The sequence below is a fragment of the Entelurus aequoreus genome, linkage group LG08 (assembly GCF_033978785.1).
Source record: "Entelurus aequoreus isolate RoL-2023_Sb linkage group LG08, RoL_Eaeq_v1.1, whole genome shotgun sequence".
NCBI classification, from domain to species: Eukaryota; Metazoa; Chordata; class Actinopteri; order Syngnathiformes; family Syngnathidae; genus Entelurus; species Entelurus aequoreus.
Genome location: NC_084738.1, coordinates 9,103,847 through 9,127,569, shown reverse-complemented (window position 1 = coordinate 9,127,569; position 23,723 = coordinate 9,103,847). Strand labels below are relative to the sequence as shown.

At 33.1% G+C, this 23,723-nt stretch overlaps 2 protein-coding genes across 3 annotated transcripts; one reads left to right on the top strand and one right to left on the bottom strand.

The window, feature by feature from the left end:
* The first annotated feature begins 993 nt into the window (after positions 1 to 993).
* Positions 994 to 11,648, top strand: dnajb12b (DnaJ heat shock protein family (Hsp40) member B12b). Its single transcript, XM_062055473.1, has 8 exons — positions 994 to 1,297; positions 1,468 to 1,642; positions 4,290 to 4,435; positions 4,502 to 4,675; positions 4,750 to 4,814; positions 8,979 to 9,088; positions 9,160 to 9,332; positions 10,396 to 11,648. The coding sequence occupies exons 1-8, from the start codon at positions 1,165 to 1,167 to the stop codon at positions 10,515 to 10,517; spliced, it is 1,098 nt and encodes a 365-aa protein (XP_061911457.1). The 5' UTR covers positions 994 to 1,164; the 3' UTR covers positions 10,518 to 11,648.
* Positions 11,649 to 18,373: 6,725 nt separating this feature from the next.
* Positions 18,374 to 21,905, bottom strand: ddit4 (DNA-damage-inducible transcript 4). 2 transcript variants are annotated; one of them, XM_062055471.1, is made up of 3 exons: positions 21,766 to 21,905; positions 21,499 to 21,655; positions 18,374 to 19,192 (listed from the first exon to the last, which is right to left on the bottom strand). In XM_062055471.1, exons 2-3 carry the CDS (start codon positions 21,650 to 21,652, stop codon positions 18,705 to 18,707), a joined length of 642 nt encoding a protein of 213 aa, XP_061911455.1. In that variant the 5' UTR covers positions 21,653 to 21,655; positions 21,766 to 21,905; the 3' UTR covers positions 18,374 to 18,704. The 2 variants fall into 2 exon arrangements, with proteins under 2 accessions (XP_061911455.1, XP_061911456.1); XM_062055472.1 differs by having other exon boundaries at positions 21,499 to 21,652; positions 21,766 to 21,882.
* Between the last annotated feature and the right edge of the window lie 1,818 nt (positions 21,906 to 23,723).

The following is a 23,723-nucleotide window of genomic DNA, read 5'->3' as shown; positions in this document are numbered from 1 at the left end:
GTATTATTATTTTTGTTAATCGTGTATTATTTTAGGGGATCCAATTATAATATTTAGTGTATTTTTTTATTCGGACATTATATTATCATTAATGAATAGGACTATAATAATACTAGCCACTATATCTACAGTATATTGCAAACTACAACCACCTTATCAGCTACATAAAAGGCAACATTTTTACCTTTTTTTTGTTTTGATTATAGCTGCAATTATATATATTTCAAAAATGTGTTAATATTTATTGTTTGGACTTTTCTAAATATATATTTTGTTCTATTTTATCATGTATTATTTTGGTGGCTAACCGTTCATGTTTATTATATTTCTGGTTATCATGTATTTTTGGTTACTTATTTTAATATTTTTTCTTTAATTGTGTATTATTTGCTTGTCATTTATTTTGGTTACCTTATCAGTTAAAGGTATTTCTATAATTATTTATGTGTTTACTGTTTTTTTTTATTTTTATATAATTTTATTTTGTATTTTTTAATATATATTGCATTCTTTTTGTTTATCATGTATCATTTTTGGAAGCAAATTATACTATTCTCTCTTTTGTTCGTATTATTATTTTTGTAATTTATTTTGGTTACCCTATCAGCTACATAAACGTTACAAAAGTGTATAATATTTTGTCGCTTTTCAATTGTTTTAATTGTGTTTTTTTTATAATAGCTCTATTTTTTATATATTTCAGTGTTTTGTTCATACTTATTGTTCTTTTTTTCTGTTAATCGTGTATTATTTTGGTCAGCTAATTATAATATTAATGTATTTTAATATTCGGACATTATATTATCATGTGTGAATATGACTATAATAATAATAGCCACTATATCTACAGTATATTGCAAACAACAACCTGCACCACAATGATGAACTGTACAAACCAGTCATGAATGATGCAGCACTGACCTACATTATTCAAAAAGGGGCTATGTCCCCCTCTGGTGGCCAACATGTCGCATCACACATGCACTGTCAGTGTGATGCTAACGTTGCTGCTGCTCCTTTCTCCACCTAAAAAAAAAGATAACATCCACAAGACTGACTGACAGTGCGGCTGCAGCGTCCGCATGACGTCATCTGCCGTCGTCTTGGTGGAGACCGGGTCCAGCTGAAGTCAGCATCATCAGCATCATCATCACCCCCGCCGCCATGGAGGTGAACCGGGATGAGGCTGAACGCTGCATTGACATCGCCGCCGCGGCGCTGAGCAGCGAGCAACCCGAGAAGGCGAGGAGGTTCCTGGAGAAGGCCCAGAGACTCTTCCCTACCGAGAAGGCGCGGGGTGAGTGCATGACACTTGAACGCACCACCTGCTTGCACGGACGTACAATATGTCCGAGCTGCGTGGGGCCTGTAAACGCAGCACAGCCTTGCAGCTAGCAAGCTGATCGTGTTGGGATGTTTTTTGTTCTGTAACCTTAAAAAAAAAACTGTTTTGTTTTTTTTCTTAAGTGCTGCTGGAGCTCATCTCCAAGAATGGATTCACTCCCAGACAAGGCGCACACTTGAATGGAGACTCAGGACCGAGACAACGAACAACACAAAGTCAGGACACCAGAAGACCTGAAGAGAAAACCTCAGATACCTCAAAGTCCTACACCGCAGACCAGGTGGATGCTGTGAGAAGGTATCTGTCCATTTCCATCTATAGTTATGTACGAACCGTGAAATAAGCAGGGGCGTCCATGATAACGTTGCTTGGATGGCAACATATGTTGCTCCAAAACCTGTATGTACCTTTCAGCATTAATGGTGCCTTCACAGATGTGTAAGTTGGGCACTAATACACCCCCACACCATCACAGATGCTGGCTTTTGAACTTTGCGCCTATAACAATCCGGATGGTTCTTTTCCTCTTTGTTCCGGAGGACCACGACGTCCACGGTTTCCAAAAACAATTTGAAATGTGGACTCGTCCGACCACACAACACTTTTCCACTTTGCATCAGTCCATTTTAGATGAGCTCGGGCCCAGCGAAGCCGGCAGCGTTTCTGGGTGTTGTTGATAAATTTGCATAGTAGAGTTTTAACTTGCACTTACAGATGTAGCGACCAACTGTAGTTACTGACAGTGGTTTTCTGAGGTGTTCCTGAGCCCATGTGGTGATATCCTTTACACACTGATGTCTCTTTTTGATGCAGTACCGCCTTAGGGACCGAAGGTCTGTAATATCATCGCTTACATGCAGTGATTTCTCCAGATTCTATGAATCTTTTGATGATATAACGGACCGTAGATGGTGAAATCCCTGAATTCCTTGCAATAGCTTGTTGAGAAATGTTGTTCTTAAACTGTTCAACAATTTGCTCACGCATTTGTTCACCAAGTGGTGACCCTCGCCCCATCCTTGTTTGTGAATGACTGAGCATTTCATGGAAGCTGCTTTTATACCCAATCATGGCACCCACCTGTTCCCAATTAGCCTGTTCACCAGTGGAATGTTCCAAATAAGTGTTTGATGAGCGGTCCTCAACTTTCTCAGTCTTTTTTGCCACTTGTGCCAGCTTTTTTGAAGCATGTTGCATTCATCAAATTCCAAATGAGCTAATATTTTCAAAATAGTAGTACTTCGAGAGCCAAGTGTTTTCCGAGGTGTATTGGTGAATAAATGTTTGAGAAACACTGAACTATAGCAACAAAAGTGTTCCATTATTTTTCTTTTTGCTAACTTTCAAACCACGCTATATTTTTATTTTGCTACATACAATTGAAGTTTGTATTTATATAATTCACTATTTTTGGGTGATTTAATTTTTTTCCGACCTAATTTTGTAGATATTTTTGTAGTGTTATTTGAATTTTAAAATGTGTTATCATTTTGCAAATTGTATTTATCTTTTGGTTTTATGTTTGTAATTTTATTGTCATATCTTATTAATATTAATTTATCCTAGGTTCGTATATCAGTATTTTCATTTTTAATATTTGTTTATTGATTTCTTCAAAAAGACAAATGATCATTTTTGGTTATTTTGTAATTGTTGTTTTTACCATATTTTCAGGATATTTATTTTTTATTTTACTTTTTTAATTATTTTACAATTGTATTTAACATTTATACAGTATTTGTTTTTTGTAATGTAATATTCTTGTCATTGTATATATACAATGTATATATATATATATATATACATATATATATATATATATATATATATATATATATATATATATATATATATATATATATATATATATATATATATGTATATATATATATATATATATATATATATATATATGTGTGTATATATATATAATTTACATTAATATTTTAATGTTTAATATTTATTTGTTAAGATGTTTTAATATTATATTGGCAATTTATTAATTGGGGTTATTTGTTTTTTTAACTATATTTTTAAGATATATCGGTCGTCTTTTATTTTTGTCATTCTTTTTACAATTGTATTCAACATTTATACAGTATGTATTTTTGGTAATTGTATTTTAATATTATTTTCATTATACATTATATACATATATATATATATATACAGTATATATTAATGTTACAATATTTATTCATTAAAATTGTTTAAAGTTTATTTTGTCAATTTATTAATTGGGGTTATTTGTTTTTTTAACCATATTTTTAAAATATATATGTCGTTCTTTATTTTTGTCATTCTTTTTACAATTGTATTTAACATTTCTATTTTTGTAATTGTTTTGTAATATTTTATTTATTATATATTCATATTATATTTGTGTTTTGATGTTTGTTTCTTGATTTTATTATGTATATATATTTATTTATTTATTTTATTTTTATTTTTTTATTTTTTTATCTATATATTGAATTATTTTTTTTTAGATTTTTTTTCGACTTACAGGAAATGATTATTTTGAGTTTTTTGTTTTTGTAACCACATTTTTAGGATATGTTGGTTATTTATTTTGGAATTCATTTTAGATTTAATATTTTTAATTATATACATTTGTAATTGTTCTAAATATTTGTATTTTATTTTTATTTTTTTAGTTTATATCATTTGTATTTTTGTTGTATTGTTTATTCAATCTTTATAGGTTTTAGATGTCTTTCTTTTATTAATTATTATTTATCTTTTTTACTATTCAATATTTGCATTTATTTCTTTATTTTAATGTGTATGTTTCTTCTATGTGTCATTTTTTAAAGTTCCCTATTCATATTCATTTTGGTAATCTATTTCAATCATTTTTAATTGTATTTTATGATTTCGGTGTTCCAGTTCAAAACTCCATGATCATATTTGCAGGCTCTAACATGTTGTCTTCTATGTTCAGGATCAAACAGTGCAAAGATTTCTACGAGATCCTCGGCGTCACCAAAGACGCTTCTGAGGACGAGCTGAAAAGATGTTACAGAAAACTGGCGTTGAAATTCCACCCGGATAAAAACCACGCTCCCGGTGCCACGGATGCGTTCAAAGGTGACCCGCAATATTGTCCTGAAAACATCTTTGACGATGATGTCATTAAACGTCGTCTCCCGCCAGCCATCGGGAACGCGTACGGCGTGCTGAGTAACGACAACAAAAGACGACAGTACGACGAGTGCGGCGAGGAGAGGAGGCATCCTTCCAGACACGGGCCGGACCATGGCAACTTTGACGCTGACATTTCGCCTGAGGACCTCTTCAACATGTTCTTCGGAGGGGGTTTTCCTGCAAGTGCGTCAAACACTTTCACTTTCACTTTCATCTTTAGTCACCTGCTGAGGGTTCAACGCCTGTCTTCCACCCAGGTAGTCAACACACAAACGGGAGGATGAGACACCAGAGGCCGCAAAGAAGGGAAAGGCAAAGAGATGTAAGTTGGCTGAGAGCCGAGCAATGTGCGATGTTCGCCACTAGGGGGAGACTGTTTGCCATACAGTCCACAAGCTACTATGTACTGCAGGGGTCACCAACGCGGTGCCCGCGGGCACCAGGTAGCCCGTAAGGACCAGATGAGTAGCCCGCTGGCCTGTTCTAAAAATAGCTCAAATAGCAGCACTGCCTCTATTTTCTTTAATTTTATTTATTTACTAGCAAGCTGGTCTCGCTTTGCCCGACATTTTTAATTCTAAGAGAGACAAAACTCAAATAGAATTTGAAAATCCAAGAAAATATTTTAAAGACTTGGTCTTCACTTGTTTGAATAAATTCATTCTTTTTTTTTTACTTTGCTTCTTATAACTTTCAGAAAGACAATTTTAGAGAAAAAAATACAACCTTAAAAATGATTTTAGGATTTTTAAACACATATACCTTTTTACCTTTTAAATTCCTTCCTCTTCTTTCCTGACAATTTAAATCAATGTTCAAGTAAAAAAAAATGTTTTATTGTAAAGAATAATAAATAGATTTTAATTTAATTCTTCATTTTAGCTTCTATTTTTCCGACGAAGAATATTCGTGAAATATTTCTTCAAACTTATTACGATTAAAATTCAGAAAAATTATTCTGGCAAATCCAGAAAATCTGTAGAATCAAATTTAAATCTTATTTCAAAGTCTTTTGAATTTTTTTTTTAAATTTTTGTTCTGGAAAATCTAGAAAAAATAGTCATTTGTCTTTGTTAGAAATATAGCTTGGTCCAATTTGCTATATACTCTAACAAAGTGTAGATTGGATTTTAACCTATTTAAATCATGTCATCAAAATTCTAAAATTAATCTTAATCAGCAAAAATTACTAATGATGTTCCATAAATTATTTTTTTAAGTTTTTCTATTCTTTTTTTCGGTTGAATTTTGAATTTTAAAGAGTCGAAATTGAAGACAAACTATGTTTCAAAATTTAATTGTAATTTTTTTCGTGTTTTTTCCTCTTTTAAACCATTCAATTAAGTGTAAATATCATTAATTATTAATAATAACATAGAGTTAAAGGTAAATTGAGCAAATTGGCTATTTCTGGCAATTTATTTAAGTGTGTATCAAACTGGTAGCCCTTCGCATTAATCACTACCCAAGAAGTAGCTCTTGCTTTCAAAAAGGTTGGTGACCCCTGATGTACTGTATAGTCCAGGGGTCGGCAACCAAACTCTCGAAAGAGTCATTTTGGACCGAAAATACAAAAAACGAATCTGTCTGGAGCCGCAAAAAATGAAAATCCGTATATAAGTGTTATAAAGAAGGCAACACATGACGTAAGTGTCTATTTTAGCTATAATAGCCTACTATCAAAATGACTATGTGTCGCAGGCTGAAGCAAATCTTCGTTGACAGAAATGTAATATTTATTCTACACATTTTTACAACATTAGAAACCATTAGTAAATCAGAGGCTACACAGAAAGTGAGATAACTCCTGGAAATTACTGGCTTTAAATGTCCAAAGGTATAGATGTGTGTGTCCGAGTTAAAGAAAACCGCAGGCTGTGTTCCTTTAATAGATTAACTACAATCTTTGGCAAGCTCGGTAACGTTTGCTGTGGTCTGGAACAACATGGCACACAAACAACGATCTGAAATGCAGCTAATATTACATACAGATAATGTGTCATCAGACACTAAATTATATACAAAGAGGATAACAGTTAAAGGATATTAAATTAGTTCAAATATACCTACAAATATTAGTTCAAATATACCTACAAATGAGGCATAATGATGCAATATGTACATACAGCTAGCATAAATAGCATGTTAGCACTGATTAACTTGCAGTCATGAACTGACCAAATATGCCTTATTAGCACTCCAGCAAGTCAATAACATCAACAAAACTCACTTTTGTACATTCACGCACAGTATAAAACTTTTGGTGGACAAAATGAGACAAAGAAGGAGTGGAAGATTTTACATGTAAACTGTTGCGTCACAGTCCACACTACGGTGAGTTCAAGAACCGCCGAAATTAGTAGGAAAAAAAAAGAATTTCACCAAATAGTCTCATCAGTGAAGCATACACACAAACATATCAAACAGTGGACTTTCTAACAATTGGGAAGGTTTGTGTCATGTTTGTCCTCAAACATAAAACATACTAAAACACAAAAACTTATTTTCCCCCATCTTTTTCCATTTTCAATCCTTTTTTAAAAATGCTCCAGGGAGCCACTAGGGCGGCACTAAAGAGCCGCGGGTTGCTGACCGGGTATAGTAGAAGTAATGCTCATAGTTCAAAGTTTGCATACAGGCTTTTTTTTTTTTTTTTTAAATAAAAAGTTAAATTTTAAGAAATTAGTGTATTGTCAAAGTGATTATTTTACAAACTGTAAAAATGAAAAAAGTAAAACAAAATAATTATTAGTGATGATTAAAAAAGATAATGCTTTTTTAAATTATACTGTAATACTGTACTTGGTAATTGGGATTTGTTATATATATTGTATATATTATATACTGTATACATAATACGTAAATATTACATATATGTACAATTTTTAGTCTACTTTATACATTTTGTTTTCGCCCTCTTTTTGTGCCCTTGTGTGCATTATCCTTACCGCTTTTCCCTTTTGGGGTCGCGGGGGGTCGCTGGAGCCTTACTCAACAAGTCATATATACGTATACAGGTATATATAAATATATATTTTATTTTTTATTTGTATTTTATTTTAATAATTTGTAGTGTTTTTGTTGTTTTTTTAACACATTTTTCATTTTACAATTGTATTTAACATTTGGATTTTGATTGTCATTTTATTGTAATATTTTATTCATTATATATTCATCCTATGTTAGTATATCAGTGCTTTCATTTTTAATATTTGTTTAATGATTTCTATAAAAAGACAAATTATCATTTTGGGTTATTTTGTTGTGGTTTTTAACCATCTTTTCAAGACGTGTTAGTCATGTTTTTAAATTCTTCTCATTTATTTTACAATTAATAAAAAAACAATTTTTCTAAATAATAATAATGTATGCAAATGACTGTAAAAAGGGTGGACCCCCATTTGAAAGCTTCAAAATGCTAAAATAAAATAAAAAACCGTACAATATAATCACTTTTTTCTTGGTAAAGAGTTGCATATTGAAAACATGCCAATTTTTGCCAAAAACACATAGTTATTTTTTAACATAAGATAATGGCACTAAAAATTGATGGAATATCATAAATGCGATTTAGTAAAAATTGCTTAAATTGTAATATATTTATTGTTGATAAGTCAACAAAAAAAACATCTACCGGTAATTCATGATATATTATGGCTTTTATGTAATTGCTATGCTGCTCATAGCCACCAGGGGGCATCCCTGCACAGTATTTGCATTGTGTTGCCTATGCTGTGCTGCATGGAACATGAATGAATTATGTCTCATTATTAGAGATGTCCGATAATATCGGCCTGCCGATATTATTGACCGATATATGCGTTAAAATGTAATATCGGAAATTATCGGTATCGGTTTTTTTATTATCGGTATCGTGTTTTTTTTGTTTGTTTTGTTTTTTTTTAAATTAAATTAAATCAACATAAAAAACACAAGATACACTTACAATTAGTGCACCAACCCAAAAAAACTCCCTCCCCCATTTACACTCATTCACACAAAAGGGTTGTTTCTTTCTGTTATTAATATTCTGGTTCCTACATTATATATCAATATATATCAATACAGTCTGCAAGGGATACAGTCCGTAAGCACACATGATTGTGCGTGCTGCTGGTCCACTAATAGTACTAACCTTTAACAGTTAATTTTACTCATTTTCATTCATTACTAGTTTCTATGTAACTGTTTTTATATTGTTGTACTTTCTTTTTTATTCAAGAAAGTGTTTTTAATTTATTTATCTTATTTTACTAATTTTTTTAAAAAGTACCTTATCTTCACCATACCTGGTTGTCCAAATTAGGCATAATAATGTGTTAATTCCACGACTGCATATATCGGTTGATATCGGTATCGGTAATTAAAGAGTTGGACAATATCGGAATATCGGATATCGGCAAAAAGCCATTATCGGACATCCCTACTCATTATGTATCTTAAATGTATTTTTATTTGTATTTTGTTTTTTTTCCTTCTTCTTCAGGGCGGCCTGGCTCTCTTCGTGCAGGTGATACCCATCCTCGTCCTGGTCATCGTGTCGGCCCTCAGCCAAATAATGGTCAACAGCCCCTCCTACAGCCTCAGCTTTCGCCCGTACGTAAAAAAAAAATTACAAATTTATTTTTTCACGCCTCATTCCCTTTGTTGCGCCGTGCTCTCCTCAGATCAGCGGGCTACACGCAGAAGAGGCTGACGGAGAACCTCAAGGTGCCGTACTATGTCGGCGAGCAGTTCCCCAAAGAGGTCAGCAGCGGGAATTTGAAGCGCCTGGAGCAGACGGTGGAGGACGATTACATTTCCAACCTGCGCAACAACTGCTGGAAAGAGAAACAGCAAAGTATGTACTTTTAATACCAGCTGCAGCATCTAGTATAGTGTAATGTATCTCTATCGTATTTATATATTTAGTATGTAGGTCAGCACGGCCATCAACGCTCACTGGACACTACATTAGGTACACCAGCGCAGTCTAAATACAAGCATTCTGCTTTAACAAAAGTAATAATGCACTTTTTATTGAGACTGTCTTAATAATTTCAAAGATATATTCACCATTTTGACTACTAAGTAGAGCTACTTAGCTTCTTGTTGGCTAAGCTATCTTTAAATAAAAAATGTATACATTTATTTCAAAATATTTCCATTTATTTGTATCCGAAACACAAAAAATATTCAGTTAAATTGAACATTTTTGAATTAATTGTGTAAAGGATATCACCACATGGGCTCAGGAACACTTCAGAAATCCACTGTGAGTAACTACAGTTCGTCGCTACATCTGTAAGTGCGAGTTAAACTCTATTACGCAAAAGCCAAAGCCATTTATCAACAACACCCAGAAACGCCGCCGGCTTCGCTTGGGCCCGAGCTCATCTAAGATGGACTGAAAAGTGTTCTGTGGTCTGACGAGACCACATTTTGAATTTTTTTTGGAAACTGTGGACCAAAGAGGAAAAGAACCATCCGGACTGTTATAGGCGCAAAGTTGAAAAGCCAGCATGTGTGATGGTATGGGGGTGTATTAGTGCCCAAGGCATGGGTAACTTACACATCTGTGAAGGCACCATTAATGCTGAAAGGTACATACAGGTTTTGGAGCAACATGTGTTGCCATCCAAGCAACGTTATCATGGACGCCCCTGCTTATTTCAGCAAGACAATGCCAAGCCACGTGTTACGACAGCGTGACTTCGTAGTAAAAGAGTGCGGGTATTGTATTCTATTTTTATTTACCATTTACACAACGTGCCAACTTTACTGGTTTGGGGTTTTTGTACATATTGATCCATTATATTACTTGGGATTAAATCCTGGATCTCATTGTGTTGTGCGGGTGTACCTAATGAAGTGACTCATGAAACGATTTAACCTCCGAATGATCTCGTTTTTTTCCCCGCCAGAGGAAGGCATGCTTTACCGGGCTCGCTATTTCGGCGACACCGACCTGTACCAGAGGGCGCAGCGGGCCAGGACGCCGAGCTGTGCCAAGCTGTCCGAGATCACCGCGTCCTACCAGGGCTGAGGCGTCGTCCTGTGCGTGCAGCGTCGACACACCCGGGCGCTCAAGTTCTGATCTTACCTTTTTGTCCTGTCCTCTGTCCTGAGAAGAGCTGGCTGTAAATACTCGAGCTTTAATGGAAGCGCCGGAACACGCAACAAGCGCGACGGAGGGTGAGGATTTCGGTGGACCTGACTTGCACCTTCTAACCCGTTGAAACTATGCAGTAATGTTGTCCTTGACCTCATTGTAACACCGCAGTTTCCTTTTATTCCGTTAAAAATCTATATTTTAGCCGCTTAAAGCAGGGGTGTCCAACCCAGTGTCGGACGAGCTAGCTATAATAATAATAATAATAATAGATTTTATTTGTAAAAAGCACTTTACATTGAGTAAACAACCTCAAAGTGCTACAGTGTATTAAAAAAAATAAAAAGATAATAAAAAATAAATAAAAACAAAAACTAGAACAGCTAAAACTAGTGTGCATATATCTAAAAAAAAAAGGCTTTTTTAAAAAAAAGAAGGGTTTTTAAGCCTTTTTTAAAAGTATCCACAGTCTGTGGTTCCCTCAGGTGGTCAGGGAGAGCATTCCACAGACTAGGAGCGGTCTCCCATTCCCTATGCTAAGCATTAGCATACATTTCAAATAAAAGTGCAATATTATACTGGTTGTTTTTTTAAATCTGTCTCAGGCGTGCCTCAATAGTGTTTTGTCCAAAATCTGGCCTTGATGGTGAAACTGGAACAGTTTAAAAAGCCCCACTGGGAACATGCTAACATGCTTAAATGTTTCCAGCTAACGCTGTTTGTCCATTTTTGACATACACACTGTAACTCCGCACGTCCATCCATCCATCCATCCATTTTCTACCACTTTGTCCCTTTGGAGGTCACGTGTTCATCGTGATATGTCACATACAACAACGTGAAATAAAGGAACGGAACAGGGGTACGCAAGCGTTAGCGACACTAGCAAAGCTATGTTAGCATTTTTAGCCTTAACTCGTCGCATTGCGACTGACACTAAATGTTATTTTTTTCCAGTCGTTTTGGTTTGAAGTTCAAAGTTTGTCACTCCGTAATTTTTGTAATTTAATTTCAAAGTTTGTTTTTTTGTTTTTTTAGATTTAAGTTCAAAGTTTGTAATTTTGTCATTTTGTCATATTTTTATTTAGGTTCAAAGTTTGTCGTTCTGTCACTTTTTTCAAAATTCTTTCGAAGTTCATCTTTCCGTTAATTTTCCATTTGATTTCAAAGTTTGTCATTCCGTTATTTTTTATCGAAGTTCGAATTTTTGTCATCCAGTCATTTTTGATCAAAGTTCAAATTTTTGTCATTCCGTCATTTTTTATTGAAATTCTAATTTTTGTTATTCTGTCATTTTTTATCGAAGTTCTAATTTATGTTATTGCGTCATTTTTCATTGAAGTTCTAATTTTTGTCATTCCGTCATTTTTTAATCAAAATTTAATTATTGTCATTCCGTCATTTTTCAATGAAGTTCTAATTTTTGTCATTCCGTCATTTTTTATAGAAATTCTAATTTTTGTTATTCTGTCATTTTTTTATCGAAGTTCGAATTTTTTTCATTCTGTAATTTTTCATTGAAGTTCTAATTTTTTTCATTCTGTCATTTTTCATTGAAGTTCGAATTTTTGTCATTCCGTCATTTTTTTATCGAAGTTCGAATTTGTGTCATTCTGTCATTTTTTATCGAAGTTCTACTTTTTGTCATTCCGTCATTTTTTAATCGGAATTAAATTATTGTCATTCCGTCATTTTTCATTGAAGTTCTAATTTTTGTCATTCCGTCATTTTTTATCGAAATTCTAATTTTTGTTATTCTGTCATTTTTTTATCGAAGTTCGAATTTTTTTCATTCTGTAATTTTTCATTGAAGTTCTAATTTTTGTCATTCCGTCATTTTTCATTGAAGTTCTAATTTTTGTCATTCCGTCATTTTTTTTATCGAAGTTCTAATTTTTGTCATTCCGTCATTTTTTATCGAAGTTCGAATTTTTGTCATTCCGTCATTTTTCATTGAAGTTCGAATTTTTGTCATTCCGTCATTTTTTTAATCAAAATTAAATTATTGTCATTCCGTCATTTTTCATTGAAGTTCAGATTTTTGTCCTTACGTCATTTTTCATCGAAGTTCGAATTTTTGTAATTCCGTCATTTTTTATCGAAGTTCGAATTTTTGTCATCCCGTCATCATACCAATCACAGACTTCACAATAATAGCGCTACGCTTCACATCTGATCTAACCAACAAAATGACGAAAAATCGTCTTAACAGTACGATCACGATTTTCTGTTATTCCGTGTCATTCTGTGATTTTCGACCTAAATGAAATGAAGTGTATTGTAATGGCAGCGGCGATATGAAGGAGGAAATAATTACAGTTTACTACACAATATTACCATCGCTGTGGTATATTCTTTTATAACCTGTTTTGATTGCGCGATTACAGAACATTTAACAGGCTGAATATTACATGTTGTTATTATTAAGTAGGTAGAGAAGGTTAAAACATTGTCATGCAGAGATATGAATGCGATTAACTTGTACAACATGTAAAGTACAGAATATCAGAAACATTTATTCAGCTAGAAAAAGTATCACCTAACATCTTTGACAGTCAAAGCATGATTGTAACAATCCACATTTTGTGTGTTACTAGTGCGTAAAACTGCTATCCAAACATGAAAGTGTAGCTCCTCTCCTCTAAATGCAAGTGCTCCTATAGCAGGAATTCAAATTATATATTCCTGCACAATACAAACTCTGGCAAGACACCAGTCAAAGCATGTTTGTAACAATCCACATTTTGTGTTACTAATGCGTACAACTGCTATCCAAACATGAAAGTGTAGCTCCTCTCCTCTAAATGCATGTGCTCCTATAGCAGGAATACACATTCTGTATTCCTGCACAATACAAACTCTGGCAAGACACCATTTAAAGCATGTTTGTAACAATCCACGTGTTGTGTTACTAATGCGTACAACTGCTATCTAAACATGGAAGGGTAGCTCCTCTCCTCTAAATGCATGTGCTCCTATAGCAGGAATACAAATTCTGTATTCCTGCAAAATTTAAACTCTGGCAAGACACCAGTCAAATCATGTTTGTAACAATCCACATGTTGTGTTACTAATGTGTACAACTGCTATGTAAACATGGAAGGGTAGCTCCTCTCCTCTAAATGCATGTGCTCCTATAGCAGGAATACAAATTCTGTATTCCTGCAAAATACAAACTCTGGCAAGACACCAGTCAAAGCATGTTTGTAACAATCCACGTGTTGTGTTACTAATGCGTACAACTGCTATCTAAACATGGAAGGGTAGCTCCTCTCCTCTAAATGCATGTGCTCCTATAGCAGGAATACAAATGCTGTATTCCTGCAAAATACAAACTCTGGCAAGACACCAGTCAAAGCATGTTTGTAACAATCCACATTTTGTGTTACTAATGCGTACAACTGCTATCTAAACATGAAAGTGTAGCTCCTCTCCTCTAAATGCATGTGCTCCTATAGCAGGAATACAAATTCTGTATTCCTGCACAATACAAACTCTGGCAAGACACCAGTCAAATCATGTTTGTAACAATCCACGTTTTGTGTTACTAATGCGTACAACTGCTCTCTTAACATGGAAGGGTAGCTCCTCTCCTCCAAACGCAAGTGCTCCTAAAGCAGGAATACAAATTTTGGCAAGACACCAACGCACTGCTGCAATTTTATTCATGTTTTTTTAAAAGCGTGTTTATGTCCTTTTTGTGTGGAGCGGTTTCATAAAGGAGAATGTCTAAAAACATTTCATTAAAGCAAATAAATTGTCCAGTCATGGTATTAAAAAACTAAAAATGGCATACTTAATAATGACAAAAAATGATATCTTTCTGAGATATCGCGATTCATTTTGAGTCGTGGGACGGCAAGTGGCCCCGTGCGCCGCACTTTGGACACCCCTGAGTTAAAGTTTCTGACCTTGTATAGCAGTTGGAATGACCTCAGTTAGCAGTTTGTTAGCAATTTAGGATGACAAACAGATATGAAATGCCATTATAATTCTATATATGACCTGTAGCTGCACCTTCATCCAGATTCTCACCAAAACCCCCGTCACTTGTATGTGTCCCACTTTTTTTTTTTCCTGTTAGTATTGTTTTTTTTACTGCAGGGTAACAAAAATTAAAAACCGCTGCACAAGAGTGGCCGCTTTGTTTTGTTTGGAGGCTGCTGAACAAAGCGAACCGCCCCGTCAGCACTTTTTAGGCGCGCCTCTGTGGGAAAGTTTCTAGGGCGCACGTGCTGGACGTGCAGCATGTGCCGGGGTGGAACTGCAGTGTCGTGTTCCTTGCAGGGTCCGTCCTGTCACTGTGTGTGTGGGTGTGTGGGTGTGTGTGTGCGGGTGTGTGTGTGTGTGCGTGTGTGTGTGCGTGTGTGTGTCATCATGCACTTTTTAAACTCAAGTATTCACTGTGCATTTTGCATGTGACACAGGTGGTCACCTAATCCATGGGCCACTTCATTGGGTACACTAGCCCAATAAAATGAGAGAAAATTCTGCCATTTTAAAAACGGTTTTAATTCAAACGTATGTATATCGTTAATGATTATAAATTATTATTTTTAATATTTTATTTAATTCAGTCATTTTTATGCATTTTTTAAACTTTTATATAATTTAAATTAGAGATATCCGATAATATCGTTCTGCCGATATTATCGGCCGATAAATGCGTTAAAATGTAATATCGGAAATTATCGGTATCGGTTTTTTTATTATCAGTATCGTTATTTTTTTTATTTTTTATTATTAAATCCACATAAAAAACACAAGATACACTTACAATTAGTGCACCAACCCAAAAAACCTCCCTCCCCCATTTACACTCATTCACACAAAAGGGTTGTTTCTTTCTGTTATTAATATTCTGCTTCCTACATTATATATCAATATATATCAATACAGTCTGCAAGGGATACAGTCCGTAAGCACACATGATTGTGCATGCTGCTGCTCCACTAATAATACTAACCTTTAACAGTTAATTTTACAAATTTTCATTAATTACTAGTTTCTATGTAACTGTTTTTATATTGTTTTACTTTCTTTTTTATTCAAGAAAATGTTTTAAATTTATTTATCTTATTTTATTTTATTCATTTTTTAAAAAAGTACCTTATCTTCACCATACCTGGTTGTCCAAATTAGGCATAATAATGTGTTAATTCCACGACTGTATATATCAGTTGATATCGGTATCGGTAATTAAAGAGTTGGACAATATCGGCATATCGGATATCAGCAAAAAGCCATTATCGGATATCCCTAATTTAAATGTATTAACACACTGCTGCATCTATATTGTTTTGGCCATTTTTTTCCCATTATTTTGTTATTCATAAAAGACCTTTTCATAATATTACAATTATTTTGCATTAACTGCACTGTGCCATGCTGAAGTCAGTTTATAATATTTTGACCATCACGTGTAACTATATGGAGTTTTAATAAACATAAATGATGTATAAATAATGATTATCGATAAAATATAATAAAACATTGTATGAATGTTTTAAATTTTTTTTAAAATAATTTACTAATATGATCAAATGGCCAAATATAGCAAATATATCACTTACTAATATAATTTAAATTGAATTGAATTATATTAAATATTGAACAGTGTTATAAAACAATAAAAGATTGTCATGAATAAAGACTTATAATGGTACTGTAATTGCAAAAATATCTTTAAAAAAAGGGTGTCACGGCCACTCTCCCAACTGCGCCACGCCGTCCCCACAAAACAATTATAAAACAATTAAAATAGTTACTATATATTTGTGACAGCATTATAATCATACAGTAATTACAATTCTTTTAATAATTCATTTTTATGTATAGGAAAATCATAAAAAACAAAGTATAATTGTTTATTATTTTAACATATATAAATGATCAAATATAACAAATGTATTATTTACTAATATAAGTAATTGAATAATATTAAATATTGACATATTTTATCAAATAATTAGCACACTTTTGTGATATCATTATGAAAATAAAATATGTAAATGTAATAAATATTAATTTAGGTATTTGAAAATTATACACATATAATTGTTTTATTATATACTAATACAATTACAACATTTCACAAACATATTAATTACTAATATAATATAGATATTTTAAGAATAATAAATATTGAAATATTTTATAAAACAAAATAATTACTATAAATCATTGCTAGCAAATAATATGAAATATTAAAATTATATAAAATAAAATAGTTTTTAGTACAATAATCCAATATGATAAAATAATCAAATATATTAATTACTAATATAATGTAAATAAGTGAATAATAACAAATATTGAAACAATTTATAAAACAATAATTATCATAAATTGTGATAATATTATAATGATACAGTAATTACAAAAAAATTATATTTAATAAATTATTTTTATGTATAGGAAAATTATAAAAAATAAAGTATATTTTTTATTATTGTAACTTATATAAATTATAAAATATAACAAATATATTAATTACTGATTTAAATAATTGAATATTAAATATTGAAATATTTGACAAAATAATTAGCATACATTGGTGATAGCATTAAAAAGATAAAATATGTGTAAATGTCAAATATTATTTTAGGTATATGAAAATTATTTTAAAAAATACAATATAATCGTTTATTATTATGTAATAATACAACTATACAATTTCACAAACATTCATTACTAGTATTATATAATGTATTAATAATAAATATTGAAACATTTTATAAAACAAAATAATTACGATAAATTATTGATAGCAAAAAATATATTTAACGTTTTTCTTAGGTATATGAAAATTATATAAAAATATAATCTGTTTTTCATTAGTATAATAATATAGTTCAAAATAATAACAAATATTGAAACAATTCATAAAACAACAAAATAATTACTATAATTTTTATTATTGTAACTTATATAAATTATAAAATATAACAAATATATTAATTACTGATTTAAATAATTGAATATTAAATATTGAAATATTTTACAAAATAATTAGCATACATTTGTGATAGCATTAAAAAGATAAAATATGTGTAAATGTCAAACATTATTTTAGGTATATGAAAATTATGAAAAAAATACAATATAATCGTTTTTTATTATGTAATAATACAACTATACAATTTCACAAACATTCATTACTAGTATTATATAATTTATTAATAATAAATATTGAAACATTTTATGAAACGAAATAATTACGATAAATTATTGAGAGCAAAAAATATATTTAACGTTTTTCTTTGGTATATGAAAATTATATAAAATACAATATAATCGTTTATTATGTAATAATACAACTATACAACTTCACAAACATTAATTACTAGTATTATATAATTTATTAATAATAAATATTGAAACATTTTATAAAACGAAATAATTACAATAAATTATTGATAGCAAAAAATATATTTAACGTTTTTCTTAGGTATATGAAAATTATATAAAAATATAATCTTTTTTTCATTAGTATAATATCCTGATATAATAATATAGTTCAAAATAATAACAAATATTGAAACAATTCATAAAACAACAAAATAATTACTATAAATGTGTGATAGTATTATAATGATACAGTAATTACAAAAAATATGTACATGTAATACATTTTATTTTAGGTATAATGAATAAGGTTTAATGGTTATGGGTTTTTTATTTTTTTGTTCTATGACCTATATAGGCATGTTTTTTTTTAACTTTCCTATTAAAGTGTTTTTAAATAGATTTATTTGATCGTAAAACCAAGACATAACGACACAACATGATTTTGTTAAAAAAATAATTTATTCCTTTTTTTGCTACTATATGAAAATAGAAAAGAAAAGTGCAATGTCGAGAACATTTGAATATCAAACAATAAATTAAACTGTGAGAGAAGCATGAATGACACGTCCACACAGGCGCGGAATGACACTAGAAGCTGCTTGCTCGGCGTACAATCAAATTATACGGATGCCATTTTGCTCCTCCCAAAATTGAGCGTATAGCTTAGCTGCCGTCAGGTGGTGGTTTCCATAGAAACGGAGGTACGCGGGGAGAATGTGACGTTTGTACCGCATGACATCCTTTCCACCTCACAGTCACAGTGATGTGCCTTCAACACTCCTCAATGAGAAGCTCCTCGGAACAGTAAAGTTTCTTCTTGATCACGCGGAACCCCGTGCTCAGCTTAATCGCCTGCGAGGGAGATTTGGGGCTGAAAAGTCCTTGGATTTTAGGCCACAGGCCGCCGGAGTCCAGCCTCAGCACCAGAGTCAGCTGGAAGGTGGGCACCAGGTAAGGGTCCACGGAGAGCTGGACCACGCTCTCGTAGCAAAGCGGCCCCTGCTCCACGCACAGGTCGATGAGCGCCCCCCGCAGGCCGCACGGCTCGCTGGCCGCCAGGTGGAGGAGCTCCCGGCCGATGTGCTCCAGGAGCTTCTCCGGGATGAGGAGCTTGGCGCACCTGAGGGCGCAGTCCGAGTCCTTGGCCTCCTTGAGGCTGCTCTCGATGAGGTCCACCACTTCTTTCAGGATGGTCTCCTCCATGGGGTCGTAGAAGAGGTCGTCGGCGGAGGGGGACAGCTCGCCGGAGACGTCGGACGCTGTTGGAAGAGACCGTCAATTAGCAATTAGCACAAATGTGCATTAGCTGAACTTTTAAGGCAGGCAGGCAGGGGTCTCAAACCAGCGGGCCGCGGTCCTTTTTACTTCATTTTTGGACTGTGGTTCAAAGTGTTATTACGTTATTTTTTTAATTTTAATTTCAAAGTTTGTCGTGCGGTTAATTTTCCATTTAAGTTTCAATGAGTATCGTTACATCGTTTTTTAATTTAAGTTCAAAGTTTGTCGTTGACTTATTTTGGATTGAAGTTGAAAGTTTATCGTTTCATCAATTTTTTGGTTTCAAGCTTTGTCACTGTTATTTTCTCATTTAAGTTCAAAATGTAGTTTTTTTAATTCAACTTTTAAGTTTTTTATTCCATCATTTTTTAAAATGTAATTTCAAACTTTGTCATTCTGTCATTTTTTTTTATTCAAGTCAAAATTTTGTCGTTTCGTAATTTTTTTTATTTAACTTTGTCAAAGTTTGGCATTTTTTAAATCTAAGTTTAAAGTCTGCCATTTATTAATTTAAGTTAAAAGTGTGTCATTTTTTAAAATGTCTTTCAAAGTTTGTCGCTCTGTAATTTTTTTAATTAAGTCAAAAGTTTGTCATTTCGTAATTTTTTTTTATGTAATTTTGTCAAAGTTTGCCTTTTTTTTTACTTAAGTTTAAAGTCGGCCATTTATTAATTTAAGATAAAAGTTTGTAATTTTCTAAAATGTCTTTTAAAGTGTCACTCCGGTATTTTTAAAATTAAGTCAAAAGTTTGTCGTTTCGTCATTTTTTAAAATTGAACTTTGTCAAAGTTTGTCATTTTGTCTTTTTTTAAATTTATTTAAGTTTAAAGTCGGCCATGTATTAATTTAAGTTAAAAGTTGTCATTTTTTAAAATGTCTTTCAAAGTATGTCGCGCCGTAATTTTTCAAGTTAAGTCAAAAGTTTGTCGCTTCGTCATTTTTTAAATTTATTTAACTTTGTCAAAGTTTGCCATTTTGTCATTTTTTTAAATTTAAGTTTAAAGTCGGCCATTTATTAATTTAACATACAAGTTTGTCATTGCGTCATTTAAAAAAATGTTTTTACAAGTTTTTCGTTTTGTCGTTATCTCATTTAAGTTCAGTCTTCCATACCGTTATTTTGGATTGAAGTTTAAAGTTGGTCATTTCTTCATTTTACTTCAAAGTTTGACATTCAGTCTTTTTTTTTTTTTTCCATTTAGCTTTGTCAAAGTTTGCCATTTTTTAAATTGAAGTTTAAAGTCGGCCATTTATTAATTTAACATACAAGTTTGTCATTGCGTCACTTAAAAAAATTTTTTTTTACAAGTTTTTCATTCTGTCTTTATCTCATTTAAGTTCAGTCTTCCATTCCGTTATTTTGGATTGAAGTTTAAAGTTGGTCATTTCTTCATTTTACTTCAAAGTTTGACATTCAGTCTTTTTTTTTTTTTCCCATTTAGCTTTGTCAAAGTTTGCCATTTTTTAAATTGAAGTTTAAAGTCGGCCATTTATTAATTTAACATACAAGTTTGTCATTGCGTCACTTAAAAAAATTTTTTTTTACAAGTTTTTCGTTCTGTCTTTATCTCATTTAAGTTCAGTCTTCCATTCCGTTATTTTGGATTGAAGTTTAAAGTTGGTAATTTCTTAATTTTACGTCAAAGTTTGTCGTTCTGGCATTTTTAAAAGTCATTTATTTAAAAGTTTGACATTCAGTCTTTTTTTTTTTTCCATTTAGCTTTGTCAAAGTTTGCCTTTTTTTTTCATTTCAGTTTAAAGTCGGCCATTTATTCATTTAACATACAAGTTTGTCATTGCGTCATTTAAAAAAAAAAGTATTTCCAAGTTTTTAGTTCTGTCGTTATCTCATTTAAGTTCAGTCTTCCATTCCGGATTGAAGTTTAAAGTTGGTCATTTCTTCATTTTACTTCAAAGTTTGACATTCAGTCTTTTTTTTTTTCTTTTCCAAAAGTTTGTCGTTCTGGCATTTTTCATTTAATTTCAAAAATGTGTCATTCCGTCACTTTTTCAGTTTAAGGTCAAACTGTGTCATTTTTAAATTTGAGTTCAAAGTTCACTGTTCTGTTATTTTATATTACCGTAAAAATAAAAATAAATCGAAGTTAAAAATGCGTCGTTCCGTCAAAGTTTGTCTTTCCGTTATTTCGCACTGAAGTCCACTAAACAAAAGACATACAGCGCATCGCTTCATAACAACAGCACTATGGTTATTCCCACGGCTTGCACTTTTATCTTTAACCAGAAAGGATCGGGTCCTTGGACTCCCAACAGTTGCTTTGTTCACCTGAGTCTGAGAGGTCGCTCCTGCTGCTATTGTTGGACTTGGACTCCAGGCTGCCGCTGCTGAAGTCGGCCAGTCTTTGCACCATTTTGCCCCACGACAACCTCCTGGGACTGGGAGGTGAACTCTCCGAGCTTTGCATGTTTGTCAAATGCATCTGCTGAGGAAAACACAACACAAAAGGATGTTATTTGAAGAACATAGAAAAATGCTTCTTTACCGTAATGGCATGTGTTGCGCGCATGCAAAACAAGGCTTCAAAGTGCTTACCTTGTAAGGAAAGGCAAATAAAAAAGGCGTTTATTGTCTGCAAAAAACAACTCCTATGTCCTCCTGCGTCCCGTACTTGTCTCTCTTCCAGCTGTCGAGCTCTGCGGCGTCTCGCTTGCCCCGCAACAATGTTTATATAAGGCCGCCGAGGCCACGCCCTCTCCTGCGGCGGCCAGCCAATCAAAAAGCGAGGGCACGCCGTCCGAGCCCTATCCTGCCTGGCAACGCGGCTAGCAGCGGCGAGGAGAGGAGGCGGAGAAAACAATCCGGTAAAAAAAAAAAAAAAAAACGACAAAAGGAGGGCAAGTGACGATGAATAGCAGACCCTTCTGTTATGGAAAGGTACCTAAACTTGCCTGGGCTTGTCAGTGACATATTATTTTTTATGTTTTTTCCTCCTTTATTCTGTGTCCGAAGATAAACACGACTAGCATAAACATATTTAAGCTAGCACACATAAAGAGAGATAACTGTTAGCATTACGTCATGTGTTTTGCTCCAAACCATTACATCAGAATTTTCTCTCTCTCTCTCCAAGTGCTGCAGCAGTGGAACAACACCGCACTGTCACAATAGAATGCGTGGTTGTTTTTTTGTTTGTTTTCTCACCCCTTTCAATTTATATGCGTGACATTTCAACACATACGCAGACATTTATGTAAAAACAAAGGACATGTCGATGACATTGTCAGATTGTTTTGTTTAATGGTGTTCAATTGCATGAGGAAATGTGCTTGTGTGTTTTTGCAGGAAGTTTTTGCGGGCTGGCCAGTACTTTGTTACACGTGAGTGGGCGTGGATTCATTTGTACTGCACTCTTTTTTTTTTTTTTCTTCCTTTTTTTTTTTTTCTTCTTTTTTTTTTTTAATGGCTGTCTAACAAGACAAACACATTGCAAGCACAGTGTGTTCCAAGACATCTGCAGCAGGATGTTATAAGACATATTTCACTTCCCTCCCCCCTTTTTTTCTGAATATATTTATGTACGCCATAAACAACGGGTGTGTTTTTTTCCACTCAAAAGATGCAGTAAAAAAGGCTAAATAGTACTAGATAGTACTAGATGGATAGTACTTTATTGATTCCTTCAGGAACATTAAAATTCCAGCAGCAGTGTGCAGAATTGAGATCGAATTTAAAAAGTAAATAATGGGGGTATAAATGGAAACAAAATAGAAAAGAATAAAAATAAAAAGCAACAATGAGAATAAAAATATAACAAGAGAAACTAGGCAGTAGTGACCATGTTATGAAAAAGTATTGCACTGTTATTATTTTGCATCCCCTGTCATCCTAGTACCCCCCCAGAGAGGAGTTGTACAGTCTAATGGTGTGTGGGACAAAGGAGTTTTTGAGTCTATTAGTCCTGCACTTGGTTTGAAGCAGTCTAGCACTGAAAAGGCTCCTCTGGCTACTGATAACGGTATGCAGAGGGTGACTGGCATCATCCAGGATGCTCACTAGTTTTTCCACAGTCCTCTTCTCTGTCACCGTCACGATCTAAAATCGTTACTATAGAGCAGGGGTGTCAAACGTAAGGCCCGAGGGCCGGATCAGGCCCGCGAACAAGGTTTTATCCGGCCCGCTGGATGAGTTTGCGGAGTATAAAAATGAGCCGACATTTTTGAAAGAAATAAACTGCTGTTCTTAACGTGTCCACTGGATGTCGCAATAGCAATTCTTTGTAACTATGCTACATATGTAAAAAAATAAAAATAAACCACATGATGTTAGTACATTAGTCGAGGAAAATGAGCAAACTACATAAATAATAGGGGTGTGGGAAAAAATCGATTCGAATTCAAATCACGATTCTCACATTTCAAAAATCGATATTTTTTTTCATTATTTTTTTTTTTTTTAAATTAATCAATCAACCCAAAAAAATAATACACGGCAATACCATAACAATGCAATCCAATTCCAAAACCAAACCCGACCCAGCAACACTCAGAACT